Source organism: Motacilla alba, chromosome Z (assembly GCF_015832195.1).
Source record: "Motacilla alba alba isolate MOTALB_02 chromosome Z, Motacilla_alba_V1.0_pri, whole genome shotgun sequence".
Classification (NCBI taxonomy): Eukaryota; Metazoa; Chordata; class Aves; order Passeriformes; family Motacillidae; genus Motacilla; species Motacilla alba.
The window spans coordinates 21142332-21156126 of NC_052046.1; the positions used below are offsets into that span (position 1 = coordinate 21142332).

General features: G+C 40.0%; 1 protein-coding gene across 1 annotated transcript in view; it reads right to left on the reverse strand.

The window, feature by feature from the left end:
- LOC119695379 (interleukin-31 receptor subunit alpha-like) overlaps positions 1 to 13795 on the reverse strand; it is a 108272-nt gene continuing 94477 nt past the window's right edge. Inside the window, exon 17 of the mRNA XM_038123757.1 lies at positions 1 to 11541. Coding sequence (XP_037979685.1) covers positions 11065 to 11541 — 477 coding nt within the window. The 3' untranslated portion in view covers positions 1 to 11064. The remainder of the gene's footprint in view (positions 11542 to 13795) is intronic.

The following is a 13795-nucleotide window of genomic DNA, read 5'->3' on the forward strand; positions in this document are numbered from 1 at the left end:
GAGCTGCTCAATATGTGGAGGCAGATACTTTACCTCTAGTTTGAGGAGATGTGGCTGTTAACACTTCAATTCCTTATTGTTTAAGTAAATACTACAGCTGAGAAGCTATCCGCCAACTTAAGCTTGTTTTCTAAATATGTGAACTCTTACTATCCAAGAGGACAATTTTTTTTTTTTTTTTTATTGTCATGAGAAGTCAGTTTTAAGATTGTCGAGCTTAATACAGGAGAACATGGACAGCAAAAAATAGATTTTAGCTATTTGTACTATTCTGGAAAGTTTTAGCTTACACCTTTTTAAAAAATTTTGTTGCATTTTTTATGTTCATCTAGTACCAAATTTGATGTGAGATCAGAATTTTTTGGTGTATGAAGTGTGTTCTGTAGTAGTTGTTAGTGGAATCATTCTTTTTCCATTGAAAAGGCTGTATATGTCTTTTTTGGCCTGAAAGATTTGTCAGCAACGGTAAAGGAATAATTTCATCTCCCTTTCATGCAGTTCTTGATAGCCTTAATGAGGCTGCCAGTTAACTAGCTTTCTTAGAGATGGAGTCTCTGGTCTTTCCTTAGTGCAAAGATTTAGAACTGCTGCTGCACTGATGAGTAAATCATGGGCCATTTAGAAATTGCTACTTTGAAACCTGTCATTTACATAACAATCAAAGGAATGACTGATTTGGCCCAGAAAGATGAAGAGAGGAATTTAACATTCACAGTTTATGCAGCATATCAGTGGGTCCTTTCTGGTGTTTTCCCGACTGATTCGGGAGCTGTGTCTAATTTGTTACACACATATCGTACCCATTACAGTCTGGATTCAGGTATACCTGAGGAACCAAAGCACCACAGCAGCAAAAAGTACTATTTTCCTTCTCAAAGTTTGATATTTCTGTTAATAATGTAGGTATTCTAAGTCTAACAGGTAATCAAACTTGTGCTATGTTGGTAGAGTATATTTTTGCATTAATGAAGCAACCACGAAAATGGTACACTTAAAGAAACACGAAATGCTAGTACATTGGTGTTCTTTTCATAAATAAACCATGTCCCAAAGTTCTAATGGTGTCATAAACTCACTTCCACTAAATTTAGATGAGATACAACACATGACTGTACAATTTTTCTCTTTTTTTTTTTCTTTTCTGTAATAGGCTTTATCTGCTCCAGACTCAAGTGCTTTGAAACTGAGTCTGTTGTACTGATACTGGCAAGAGTGTTACAGGAAAGGTGACAAGGGGTTAAGTAACTGAGTATATCATCACTGTTCAGTTACAGAAGAGCCTTCTGAATCCTGTCTCTGAGGAGGGGATATTCTTTGTATAAGAAACTACTAAAGTTTCACCAGAGAGGGTGTCTCACTTGCAAACATTAAGTTAGTAAATGTGACTGTATAGAAGACTATGTCAAAGTAGGAATCAGGAGTTCAAGCAGAGCTTGTGACACTAGCTACCTATCAATTTATTACCATGGAAGATTTCCTACTAAAATTTACTTCTCAATGCCTAAGCTTTTCAATTGCTTTGTATAATTTGTAGGAGTCTGAATAGCAATGATTAGGGAGCAAAAGTTTGAGATATGCTGCTCAACAGACTAACTTACCCACTAGTGATCTTGCCACTTATGATTTTTGCCACTTATGATTTTTGAGGTCAGTCATGTCTGTCATGAGACTCCTAGGTGGTTTAGCTTCCATATTTAATGTGGATTTAATCACGACAGGTGATTTAGTTACCATGTCTGTGGTCTTGAGAAGTGTCACCATGCTCTTCCTCTCTGTGAAAGCAGGGAAAAACAGATCTGAGAAACACATTGAGATAACTTTGCAATGGTTCAAAGTTGTACATGACCAAGGAGCAGGGCCAGCCTTTACATAAGATTGTGACAGTTACACATGGTAATAGTAAATGCAAATATTTTGATTACCCAAATTTCATTTGTATCAGTGAGGAGATAATTAATTCACTAAGATCCTCAAAAATGTGATACATTTGTTTTGTTATGTTCAGTTCCAAAGACGTTGGATAGGTGATAGCTGTGTATTATGGTTTGAGACTGGGGGAGCTGGAGGCCGCTTTACACTTTATAGGGCCATTTCTCAGATAGTGTGGGACACACTTCGCTCTACTAATTTTATATCAGAACTTGGAGTACTCTACTCTGTTCAGTCAAAGTGTGTCAATACTGAATTAATTAACTGGAAGTGTACTTCAGAATTTTTGATGAGGAAAGTTAGACATGGGTCATTGCATTGCACTGAATGTGTTAGAAATGGGCATTTGTGGTGCTTTTATGGCTAGATGAAAAATGGTAGCCAATATTGGGTAAGTTAATTCATTCTAGTAAATCAGATTCCTGGTGATCATTTTTACCTTGGGAAATTATTTATAGTTGTAAGAACTGCTGTAATTCAGTAGGTGATAATAAAACATATAAATCCTACTACTTTCTAAAATAACTTCATTCTGTCAGATCTGTAACTATTCCAACAGCAGCTTATAACTGCAAATGGAAAGAGTAATCAAGAGAGACAGCTAGAGGTCTATGAAGACCATAAGGTCAAGAATTACTAGAAGCTATGTCAGCCTTCCAGATCATAGTTCAAGAGCTGCATAAAAGCAGTCAAGCCTCATTCCTGATCTGTCTCCTGTTATAAAGAGGTGAGGAGTAACTGTCCAAGCCTGCTGGTACCACTCTTGATTTATATTCTGACTTGTAGGCAGGCCTTTGAGATATAAAATGCCTGAAACTAGTGATCAAACATCTCTGGATATGATGATTATTTATACCATGGAAACTTGCTGCTGCTTGGTGCTTAGCTACTTGGAAGCTATGACAGTGTTTGGGTGGAGGAGTTTTGGGTTTGGGAATAGGGTGAGTACTCTTTAAAGATCAGTCTCCACATTCCCTTTTGTATTATGAAGGTGTGAACTTGTATACCATGAACTATGAATTGAAGTACCATAGAGACAGACTGGAAGACCAGATATGTAAATCATGAAGAATTAATGACTGTAATGGTTGCAATGTTAGAGGAATGAAAGTAATTTGCAATGAGGCCCTGCTGATAGATGGGTGCTTGGGCAGGATTCTGATTTAGTGCTTGTATAGAAACTTAGCTTTACTACTCTGAATTATAACCTTTAACACAAGCTTTTCGATCACTGTGCTGCTGTTAAAAAGACACCCTTTCCAGCACAATACTTTGAATCAAGCCAGAAATCCTCCTTTTTTAAACGTGGTTCTGTGTATCATTTACCAAGACTTGCCAGATCACAGTCTTGGGTTTGCTATAGCACTACATTATTTTGAAAGCATTATCTTTATTGCTGAGAACACAGGCTAGTTGTGTGACCCAAGAAAAAAACCTCCAAGAAAGCTTCAAGCCCCTGAAGGATTGTTGAGTGGATTACAGTGTAGAAACCGAAGTATTTAAGCCAGAATCAGTCCTGGAATTTCAGAAAGTACAGGTGTGACAGCTGATGTAGGAAGAGCATCTTCTGGAAGTTAGGCTATGCTGCACTGCAGTGTAAAACTCAGTGCTGGAGCACCGTCTCCTGAGCTATCACAGTAAGATTTCAGGTAGTGTTTGAAATACTGCATATTTAGGCACTGAGTGTTCTACAGGCTTTGTTGCAGCAAGCTTACTGCAAAGCACCACTATTTTTAGTGCTCTACCACTGCTAACTTCGTACTCTAATGCAGTAGTAATGTGCCAAAATGCACTGGAAAGTGATGTACCTACTTACACATTAATAGGAGATACTCCATGTACAGTATGGTGTCTGGGCCTTTTGAGTCATATCTGAAAGAGATTTGTTTTGACTTTGATTTTATGCCCAGTTCATTACCTGGTGCCTTGAACCAACACTTGAGGACTAAGGCTGATGCATGTTGGAGGTTTGTCTTTAACATTTAATTAATTGATGAAATATATTTTTTGAACTATTTCTTTTGGAGGAGGGAAAGTAAATTAGAATGCTTGACAGCAGGAAGGTGCTTTTATTTAATCTAAGGAGAAAATAAAGTAAATCAGAACTCTGTAGTCCTTGCTGCAGTATGGTTTATGACTGCAATGGGGGTTTTGCCAGTGAAGAAAAGGAATGGGAACTGTAAGGTTGGATTGTGTAACATGGCATTAGGCAGAGTACCATGATGCCAGTGCGCAAAACTGGGGCACCTGGGCAGCACAGCTGATTGCCTTTCCAAGACATATTGGGCTGCTGGAAGGACAGACAATGCAAGTGGAGGGGTGTAAGGAGAAATATAACCAGTGCGTCTTTCATCACTTGTTCTCTACCTCCATGCTTTTTGCTCCTTGAAGCTTTCAAATAACACACCAATATTATTTTAAAAATACCAAACAAAACAACCCACCCAAAAACCCAAGCAACAAACAAATCCAAAACATAACTGTCCTTGAAGTTGAAAAAATATCTTCTTTTATGCTTGTGAGTGGGTCTCCAGTGTTATTTCTCTGTGTCCTAGGATCAGCATACCTTTTCATCAGTTCTGGAGAGCAGAAAATTAGTCACATTCAGTATTACAAACAAAAGAGATTGACTATTTGTCAGTAAAATATTTAGTGGTTAAGGATTTGAAAAACTTCACTGCAACCCTGCAGCTGCAAATAGACAAATGTGGAAACAGAGAGGAGAAACCCTGCTGCTTAAAAATTGTTAGAGTAAGAAACATTCTTAGAGCAAATGGCTTCAAAGCACCTGTATAATGGATTTATGAGTACAGACACAACCCTTTTTGGAGCTGCAGACTCCTCAAGCATTCCAATGAGATACAGCCTCGATATGGTGAATTCAAGTGTACTACCACACCTTTGCTTTTCTTACTTATTTTTGTGAAATCCAGAGGGTCTTCTGGTGAAGGTTGAATGAATGTTGAAATAAAGAGAATAGAATCACATGCTACTGGATTATTTTAACTGGTTTTGGAGCTAGAGATTTTCTCAACATTCACAAAATCTCTTAGTTATTAGTGGAAATATTTGCATTCTTTTTCACAGTGGGATCCGTAATAGTAATGTTAGTTTTCATTGAGCCAGTGCATTCAATGTAAATTTTATCTTAAGTTTTTAATAAATGCTTTGCAGCATTGGAAGAACAGTCATATGACCCAGCACAACTAGTTAGAACTTCAATGTGACTAAATGCCATTTCTTTTTATACAAAGAGGTTCTCACTCTTGTTGTGTTGAAAAGGTACAATGCAGTCTTTGCCTAATATGTTGTGCGGGCATTGGCAATCACAGCTGCCAGTGGTGTCCCTAATGTTGCAGAAACATGTGTAGCTTCCTTTCCAGAAGTGAGTAGCACTTGAAAGGTAGCACTTGAAAATAATACACAGAAGTCACAGTGGCCAAGTTCATTTCAAGACTGTGTAACCCACTAAACCACCAGATACTAAACATACAACCACAGCTGTAATGCCAAAAGGGCATTATGCATCCTATGGATCCTAATTCTGATGGTACCCAGTAGCCACACATCTGAAATGAATGCTGGAATGGTTATTTAATTAGAACTCGGAAGAAAACCAATGGTTGCTGATTGCTGAGTCCTTGGCTTGAAGCACTACCAGCAAAGTTTAACAGTAGCAATTACAGAATCACAGAATCAAGAAGGTCAAAGAAGACCTTGGAGATCAAGTCCAATGACCTAACACCACATGATAAAATAAACCATGGCACTGAGTGCCACATCCAGCCTGTTCTGAAACACCTTAAGGGACGGTGACTCCACCACCCCCTTGGCAGCCTATTCCATGGCCCAATCACTCTGTGAAGAAAATTTTTCTAGTGTCTAGCCTAAGCTCCTCTGGCACAGCTTGAGGCTGTGTCCTGTCAGTGGCTGTCTGGGAAAAGAGACCAGCTCCCACCTGGCTACATCCTCCTTTCAGGTACTTGCAGGGAGTGATAAAGTCACCCTGAGCCTCTTTTTCTCCAGGCTGAACAACCCCAACTCCCTCAGTTACTCCCATTGGACTTGTGCTCCAGAGCCTTCCCCAGCTCTGTTGCCCTTCTCTGGACATCCAGAGAAGGATAGACATCCAGGCAGGATGCCAATGGCCTTCTTGGCCACCTGGGCACACCCTGGCTCATGTTCAGCTGCTGTCACCAGCACCCCCAGGTCCCTTTCTGCCTGGCCACTGTCCAGCCACTCTGTCCCCAGCCTGTAGCACTGCAGGGGATTGCTGTGGCCAAAGTGCAGGACCTGGCACTTGGTCTTGTTAAACCTCAGATTGTTGGACTCAGCCCATCTATCCAGCCTGTCCAGGTCTCTCTGCAGAGCCCTCCTATGCTCCAGCAGATCAATACTCACACCCAGCTTGGTGTCATCTGCTAACTTGCTGTGGCAGACTCAATCCCTAATTCTGGATCACCAGAATAGATACTAAACAAGACTGGGCCCAACACAGATCCCTGGGGGACACCGCTAGTGACTGATCCCCAGCTGGATGCAGCACCATTCACCACCGCTCTCTGGGCCCGTCTCCAAATTACTGGATGGGAAAGTCCAGAGAATGCATATTGTTCTGTTATGTTTTTGTTTATTGTTCTGTTATCTACTTCTGTGCTAGCAATCTATAAAAACCTATGAATTTATGAAAAACTGGCTGCAGCCTGTAAATTTTCAGGCAAAATATCATGTTTACTACTCTCCAGCTTACCTAGGCTCCAGTGTCTCTAGTAAGGACCTGAACCCATTTAATCTGTTTTCCTGACAGTACTGGCTGTAGCTTTGCCCATCATTCTTTGTACTTCCTGTGTCTACCACTTCCACAAATCCAGACTGCTTCCTTAGTGGGTTCATTCTGGTAAAGTAATAAGCCCACCCATTTGTTTGGGGAAAGTTTTTTGGAAGCAAGTTAGAGCATAGGCCTTACAAGAGGTGGCTGAGGGATCTGGGGATGTTTAGTCTGGAGAGAAGGAGGCTCAGGGAAGGGATCTTATCACTCTCTACAACTACCTGAGACGATGTTGCAGTGAGATGAGGGTCAGTATATTCTCACAGGTAACAAGTGACAGGATGAGAGGATATGGCCCCAAGTTTCACTAGGGGAGGTTTAGATTGAATATCCGGAAACACTTCTTCACAGGAAGAGTTGTCAAGCTTGGAACACACTACCCAGGGAACTGGTTAAGTCACCATCCCAGGAGGCACTTAAGGACATGGTTTAGTGGTGGGCTTGGCAGTATTAGGTTTGTAGTTGGACTCAATCATAAAGGTCTTTTCCAACCTTAGTGATCCCATGATTCTGTGAAGCCCCTGGAGGGGTCTCTGAGGATGGGTGATGGGAATGACCATTTCTAGCACAGCAGGTTGTTTTCAGTTTTATTATCAAGCTGGTACTTCTGCTTGTAGAATTGAAATAGGTATGAGGATAAGATTATTCCCATCCCAACACGAGTGGCATGGAGTGATTTTTCTTAGCAGTCTTCTACAAACAGTGCTCAAAACTGAGTGGTGTAAGCTGTCACAAGTTTTATTAGCCAGGTTCATACAAATTCCATCAACATTGTACCAGAACACATTTAACCTCATTTAGGCAGCAGACACACAGTGCCATTGAGTGAGAGAAACAGGCAAGCCAAGAGCCTGTGACACCGAGCCAAGAGTATCTTCTGTAACCAGAGGTCTTTCATGAAGTGCTTCAGTATTTGACAATTTTTGTAGTAATAACTGTAGTTGACTTGGGTTGACAGGAAGCCGCTGTGTTCTCTGCTTTCCAGACAGCTCTGCTCAAATGCAGATACTGTTGTGCCATAAAAGTGGCTCTAAGGGTTAAGGCTCTAAGCTTAAAGGCATAGATTCTGGGGGAATTTGTGGATATTTGGTAGATATTATTATTCATTTATTAACTAATGCAGAATAAACCTCTACAATATTGTGGTTGCTGCAATCTCTTGTTCCAGAGTGAGACCTTGTTTGTTTTGTCTCTGATACAGTGTTAATTTTCAGAGCTAACTAGTGGACTGTAGTCTGACTTTAGACACTAAATAAAAAAAAAAAATAAAAAATTAAAAATAATAAAAAGTCTTCACATCCGTGCAAGAAAAAACATCTACTCTGGATACCAGAAAAATACACGTGTACTAACCTAGCTTTGTGCTGTATTAGAGACTGAGTATTACTTTCCTTTCTCTGTAAATATAGAATGCTAGAGTACTGTAACCTTGCAGTAGAATATCCCATTCTATAAATCATGATGATGATGTGCTTCCGGGTCTACAGTTGTCTAAGCTTTCACCATGTCCTAAATTCTCACTAATGCTGCCAGTGATCACCCAGAGCTATGCTGACAGTGAAGAAACAGCAAAACTTTAATTATAAAAACCTTTTCTTTTGTGGTCCTGAGCCTTCATATCTGCAATTTCACTCAACATAACGTATATTGAAGCTAAGAATATTGATGCTAAGAACACTACACTAACCACTTGAACAGTACTATAGCACATGGAATAAACTATCTTACATGTTTATTTGTGTGAGAAAGCTTCTGCAGTCACTATTTTTTAAACTGCCTGAAAAGGTCAGGGAGTACAATTAGATGATTGTTGTAGGACCCTTCTAACTGAACTAAAAATCTCCACAGGAGAGCCAGCCAAAAACACATACCACAGACATCTATTTTTCCCTAACCTGAAGACATGACCATGGTATGTCTCCTAAACTTGTGTCACAGAGTAAGTACATTATTCCAACTAAATCTCCTTTTTGGCTGCATGAAACTACTTAGCAAATGCGCTTTTCTATTTCTCTCCACATAAAAAGTTCTTTCTTTGCTCTCAAAGTATACATCATCATGGGACGAGTTTTGAGTTTATTTCTAATCTCCATACCAGGATTTTTCATGTATCTCTTATTCTCCCAAATGTACCACTTGCGGCCATTGCAAATATTGCTCTAATGAGATCAATTAAGAATTACATATATTGTGAACTTTATAACTGAGATTAGAATACATTCTATATCTTCTATTTAATATCCATGGGTGGTTCTAGTACAACTCTCCTGTTCCGCTATATGAATTTTCTGTAGCAAGATGTCGGACAATGGCTGGTAGAGTGGAGTTGATAATCACCAGGTTAAAAGCCCAAGCTGTCTGTTGAGTTTCATGTATCAAGACTGTTTCATATACTGAAACTGCTTGCAAGCCTTCTGTTTGGTTCTACTTACTGACTTTATTCATATTTTATCCATAACAGAATAATACGTATTGGATTGTCAGGTGTAGACTAAGAAAAGAAGAATTTGGTGTTTACAGGCATGAGTAAAGATATTGAAGGTATGCACCAGGAAAATTAGTTTCTTTGACCAGAAATGAAAGAAATACTGTAAGTAATGAGCATGGATAATTCTTGTATTCTGGAAAGGGATAAATTACGACTACTTGATAAAGATTATGTATCAGGACTTCATTGTCTTTAACAGCATTTCAATACCACTACTTGATATTACAAGTAAAAATAGCTCCACTAATAACGGGATCATTTGCATTGTCTTAAATTCAAATCAGGCAAAGTCACCAGACTAAAGTTCAGAAAAAGAAGAAAGATATTTAAAAGACTGACCAAAGTTATGCAATCTCTAGGGAGTGCTTCTCTTACCCCTTGTTTCAATTGCAAGATTTAACAGCTATGAGTGCAAATTGCTTTGTGGGAGAACAGTGAATTTTAAGCGCTAAGAAAAAATACAGTGCATAACCCACAGTGAAATACACGTTTGTTCCTGGCAGTCTTAACAGATATAGAGAGATATAGTTAGAGTGAATATAAATAAGGAACATGAATAAACTAGGTTTTGTTATGGATTCTCACTGAATCAGTGAAGTGGAATGGAATTTCTCTGAGTTTTTGCGACCATGGCTTTTCTGTAATTCATACTGCCTAGTATGAGTGGAAATATTTGTGTGAATGCTGATCATCCTTCACTTGTAATGAGAAATTTTTTTTAAATATCCATCTATGGATTCTCTGGTGCTTATGATACAGTTGATCAATTTCTTTCTCCACAGAGCAATTTTAGTAAAATGCTCCTTAAACTTGAGACAACAACAATAAACTGGGTCTTCTGTAATAATTAATGCTTGGAGAGTTCATGACTGAGAAACTCTTGTAAGCCTGAAAATGGTTCAGACTCCTTGCATTGTGGAGTTGATGGAGTTGCATATAAAGCATATTGAGGAAGACCCTTTTATCCCCTGTATTTCAGTGGCTCCTCTGCCGTGCAATCTTTGGTGGTACGGGTACTTGAAATATCTGTTCGGCTTCTGAAGTCTGTTCAACGGTTTTTGTCATTGCAGTGTGAAGCAATATCTGCAGCTAAACCTCATTACAAATTATGGATGGGTTTTTCTGAATGTGTGGGTAATTGTAGGAGGAAATAGCCTTAATTTAATACAAGTAGCAACTCCAATACTGTTAATGAAACTTATTATCATCTTCACTTACCCAGCACCATTTATCTACAATGAATAAAGTTGTAAAATTCTGGAATGTACAGCACTAATGGTGTTTTACATGGATCAATAAGCAAACTTTTGATTCCTAATTTGAAAGATTTGCACTAATTTCTGTGACCAGTTTTGACCAACTGGAGATCTTCTTTGAAGTGGTAGATTCTTTTGCTGGAATTTTTTTTTTTTTGGTGAAGAACTTACTGCATCTGAAAATCAGATATGAAGCTGGTCACAGTTAGTAGAGAATTTTTCTGATATCTACAATGACATTATGCTTAGAGTGGAAGACTTGAACAGCCCCTGAATCCCCTGGAACAAAATACCAAGCAAGAGGTTACTTTACTGGAAGATTTTTCATGTAAGTCCCTAAAAGATTTGCCTGTGTGAAGGTAGTGGGACTTTCCACTGGATGACTGTGGTGAAATATCTAATCTAGTAATACAATCAATCTATTTCGCCAAGGAAACTGACTATAGTGAAGATAACTATTGTCACAAGCTCAGTGTCCCATGTGGTCCTAGTGGCTCCGCTGAAGTACAACAAGATTTGGAACTTCATTTCATGGTAAGGAAAATAATGAAGATGCTTCAGGTTTAATTGGCTTGTCCCGTGAAATTTGGTCCAGATGGCAGAAGCACCACCTGGCTTTGTTTGAGGTAGTCCTGGGAAGCAAACAAAACCTTCTGCCCAGTTTGTGCTGGCTTACTGCTTAGTTCCATTTTCAGATGAGGATGAGCAGTTCTTTCAGGCGTGCTCACTGCCAGACTCATCAGGGCTTTCTGACTAAACTCCATGCTGGCATAGTCACTCAAGAATGGTACTTCTGTGAAAATGGTGTCTTCTTCACTTGTAACTGCTTCTGCAGGGATTTCTTCATGCCTTGGGCTCATGTCTATGTTATTGCTAGGTTTTTCTGACTGGCAGGTGTCATGTTTGTTGTCTTCTCCACCATCTGTGGAGAGGTCTAGCATCAGAGGAACCTTTGATTCATGCTCTATGACGAAAAGGCTGGTAGTATCATTGTCTGACAGGGCCTGAAGCAGTGACCTTGAAACAGGTTTCCAATTAGTCTGTGAGAGAAAGCAAAAAAAAAAAAAAAAAAAAAAAGCTAATTATTCAATTTTATCTCATCTTTGGTTTTAAAAATATGACTGAAAATGCCTAATTTAAAGGACCATCTTCTCTGGTCCCATAGTATTTAATCAGTTTTTCTTGTTTTTATGTTTACTTGAGACCAAAAGTGGTGATGATAAAATGTAAGCCTCATGATGTGCTCTTCTGAGAACACAGTGTTCAAAAAATTTAGCAAATATATTACTATAAAAAAGGCAGCAGCTTGAACAGCAGCCAGAAAAAATTAAGCTGCCAGCTGCTATGAACAGTTTGTTATTAAACTTCATGCCATGTTGTGATCTGAGTATACCTGGGGTAACAAGTTTTTTGCAAATTCTGGATGGTTAAATGGAGAACAGTTGCTAACACCAAGCTTCCTTATTTTCCTCCTAAATGGTTTAGTGTTTGCCATTATGTTTTTTAAATTATGGGCAGGCTGATATAGCTAATGGACTTTTTTCTTTCCTTACCCCTCCCTTCTTCCCTGCCTTCACTTGCTCTAAACTTGTTTACACTGGGCTTTTTTTGCAAGAAATAAGTAAGTGTGCATTGTTTTTTATTTTCTTTCTTCTTACAAGTTGTGATCTGACCAAGAAATGAGAATGTTGTTCTTTGAATTCTCAGGAATACCAAATAAAATAGCTCTCTTTTTCTCTTGTAATAAGAGATAAGTAGACATCAGTGCATGGTTCACTTCTGCCTTGTTGTGAATAAAGATCTGTATGATAAGTACTTTCATTATCATATTTTTTTATGAAGAGCAGCCCAAATTCCAAAGCTACCAAATCTGAAATGGGTTTTATCTCTACCCGGACTTTAGTAAACCATGTGATACCATTTCCCACAGAATTCTCCTGGATAAATGGGCTGCTTCTGCCTTGGGCAGGTGCACTGTTCACTGGATGGCCAGGCTCAGAGAGTGGTGGTGAGCAGAGTTACATCCAGCTGGTTTTCAGTCACTAGTGCTGTTCCCCAGGGCTCAGTACTGGGGCCAGTCCTGTTTAGTATCTTCACCAATGATCTCATGGAGTGCACCCTCAGTCAGTTTGCAGGTGACACCAAGCTGGGTGGGAGTGCTGATCTGCTGGAGGGCAGGAAGGCTCTGCAGAGGGATCTGGACAGGCTGGATCATGGGCTGAGGCCAATGGTGTGAGGTTCAACAAGGCCCAGTGCTGGGTCCTGCCCTTGGGTCACAACAACCCCAGGCAGCTCCACAGGCCGGGGCAGAGTGGCTGGAAATGACCTGGGGGTGCTGGTGACAGCAGCTGAACATGAGCCAGGGTGTGCCCAGGTGGCCAAGAAGGCCAATGGCATCCTGGCCTGGATCAGCAATGGTGTGGCCAGCAGGAGCAGGGCAGGGATTGTCCCCCTGTGCTGGGCACTGGTGAGGCCACACCTTGAATCCTGTGTCCAGTTCTGGGCCCCTCAGTTTAGACAGGATGTTGAGATACTCAGATATGTCCAGAGAAGGGCAACAGAGCTGGGGAAGGCTCTGGAGCACAAGTCCAATGGGAGCAACTGAGGGAGCTGGGGTTGTTCAGCCTGGAGAAAAAGAGGCTCAGGGTGACTTTATCACTCCCTGCAAGTACCTGAAAGGAGGATGTAGCCAGGTGGGAGCTGGTCTCTTTGCCTAGGTAACAAGTGACAGGATGAGAGGAAATGGCCTCAAGTTGCACCAGGAAATATTTAGATTGGATATTAGGAAGAATTTTGTCTCTAAAAGGGTGGTCGGGCTGTCCAGGGATGTGGTGGATTCACCATCCCTGAAAGTGTTTGGAAAAAGTCTACAAGTGTGACCTGAGACATGGATCAGTGGTGAACACAATGGTGCTGGTTAATGGTTACACTTGATGATCATGGAAGTCTTTTCTAAACAACATAACAATGCTAGGATTCTGTCTGAAAGAGGCAATAGGTGAAGAAAAAGAAGCATCTTTGAAGAATCTTGGCTATATATGAAGAGCAGGAGACTGGTTTGGGTGACTGACTGACATTTTAGTTCTTCATAGTTTACTTTCCTTTGTCTCTGTAATGGAAGTGTCTTCAGTTCCTCCTGCTTCTCTGTACCATGGGATATATGATTGACTTATATTTTGTTAAGTAATCCCCTGGATTATTGGACAACAAGTCATCTTGCTGTCTTTTTTGGATGATTTTTGTATTTTTGTCAAGAGATGCGAAGTTGCTCAACTAAACTGATGTGGTTCAGTC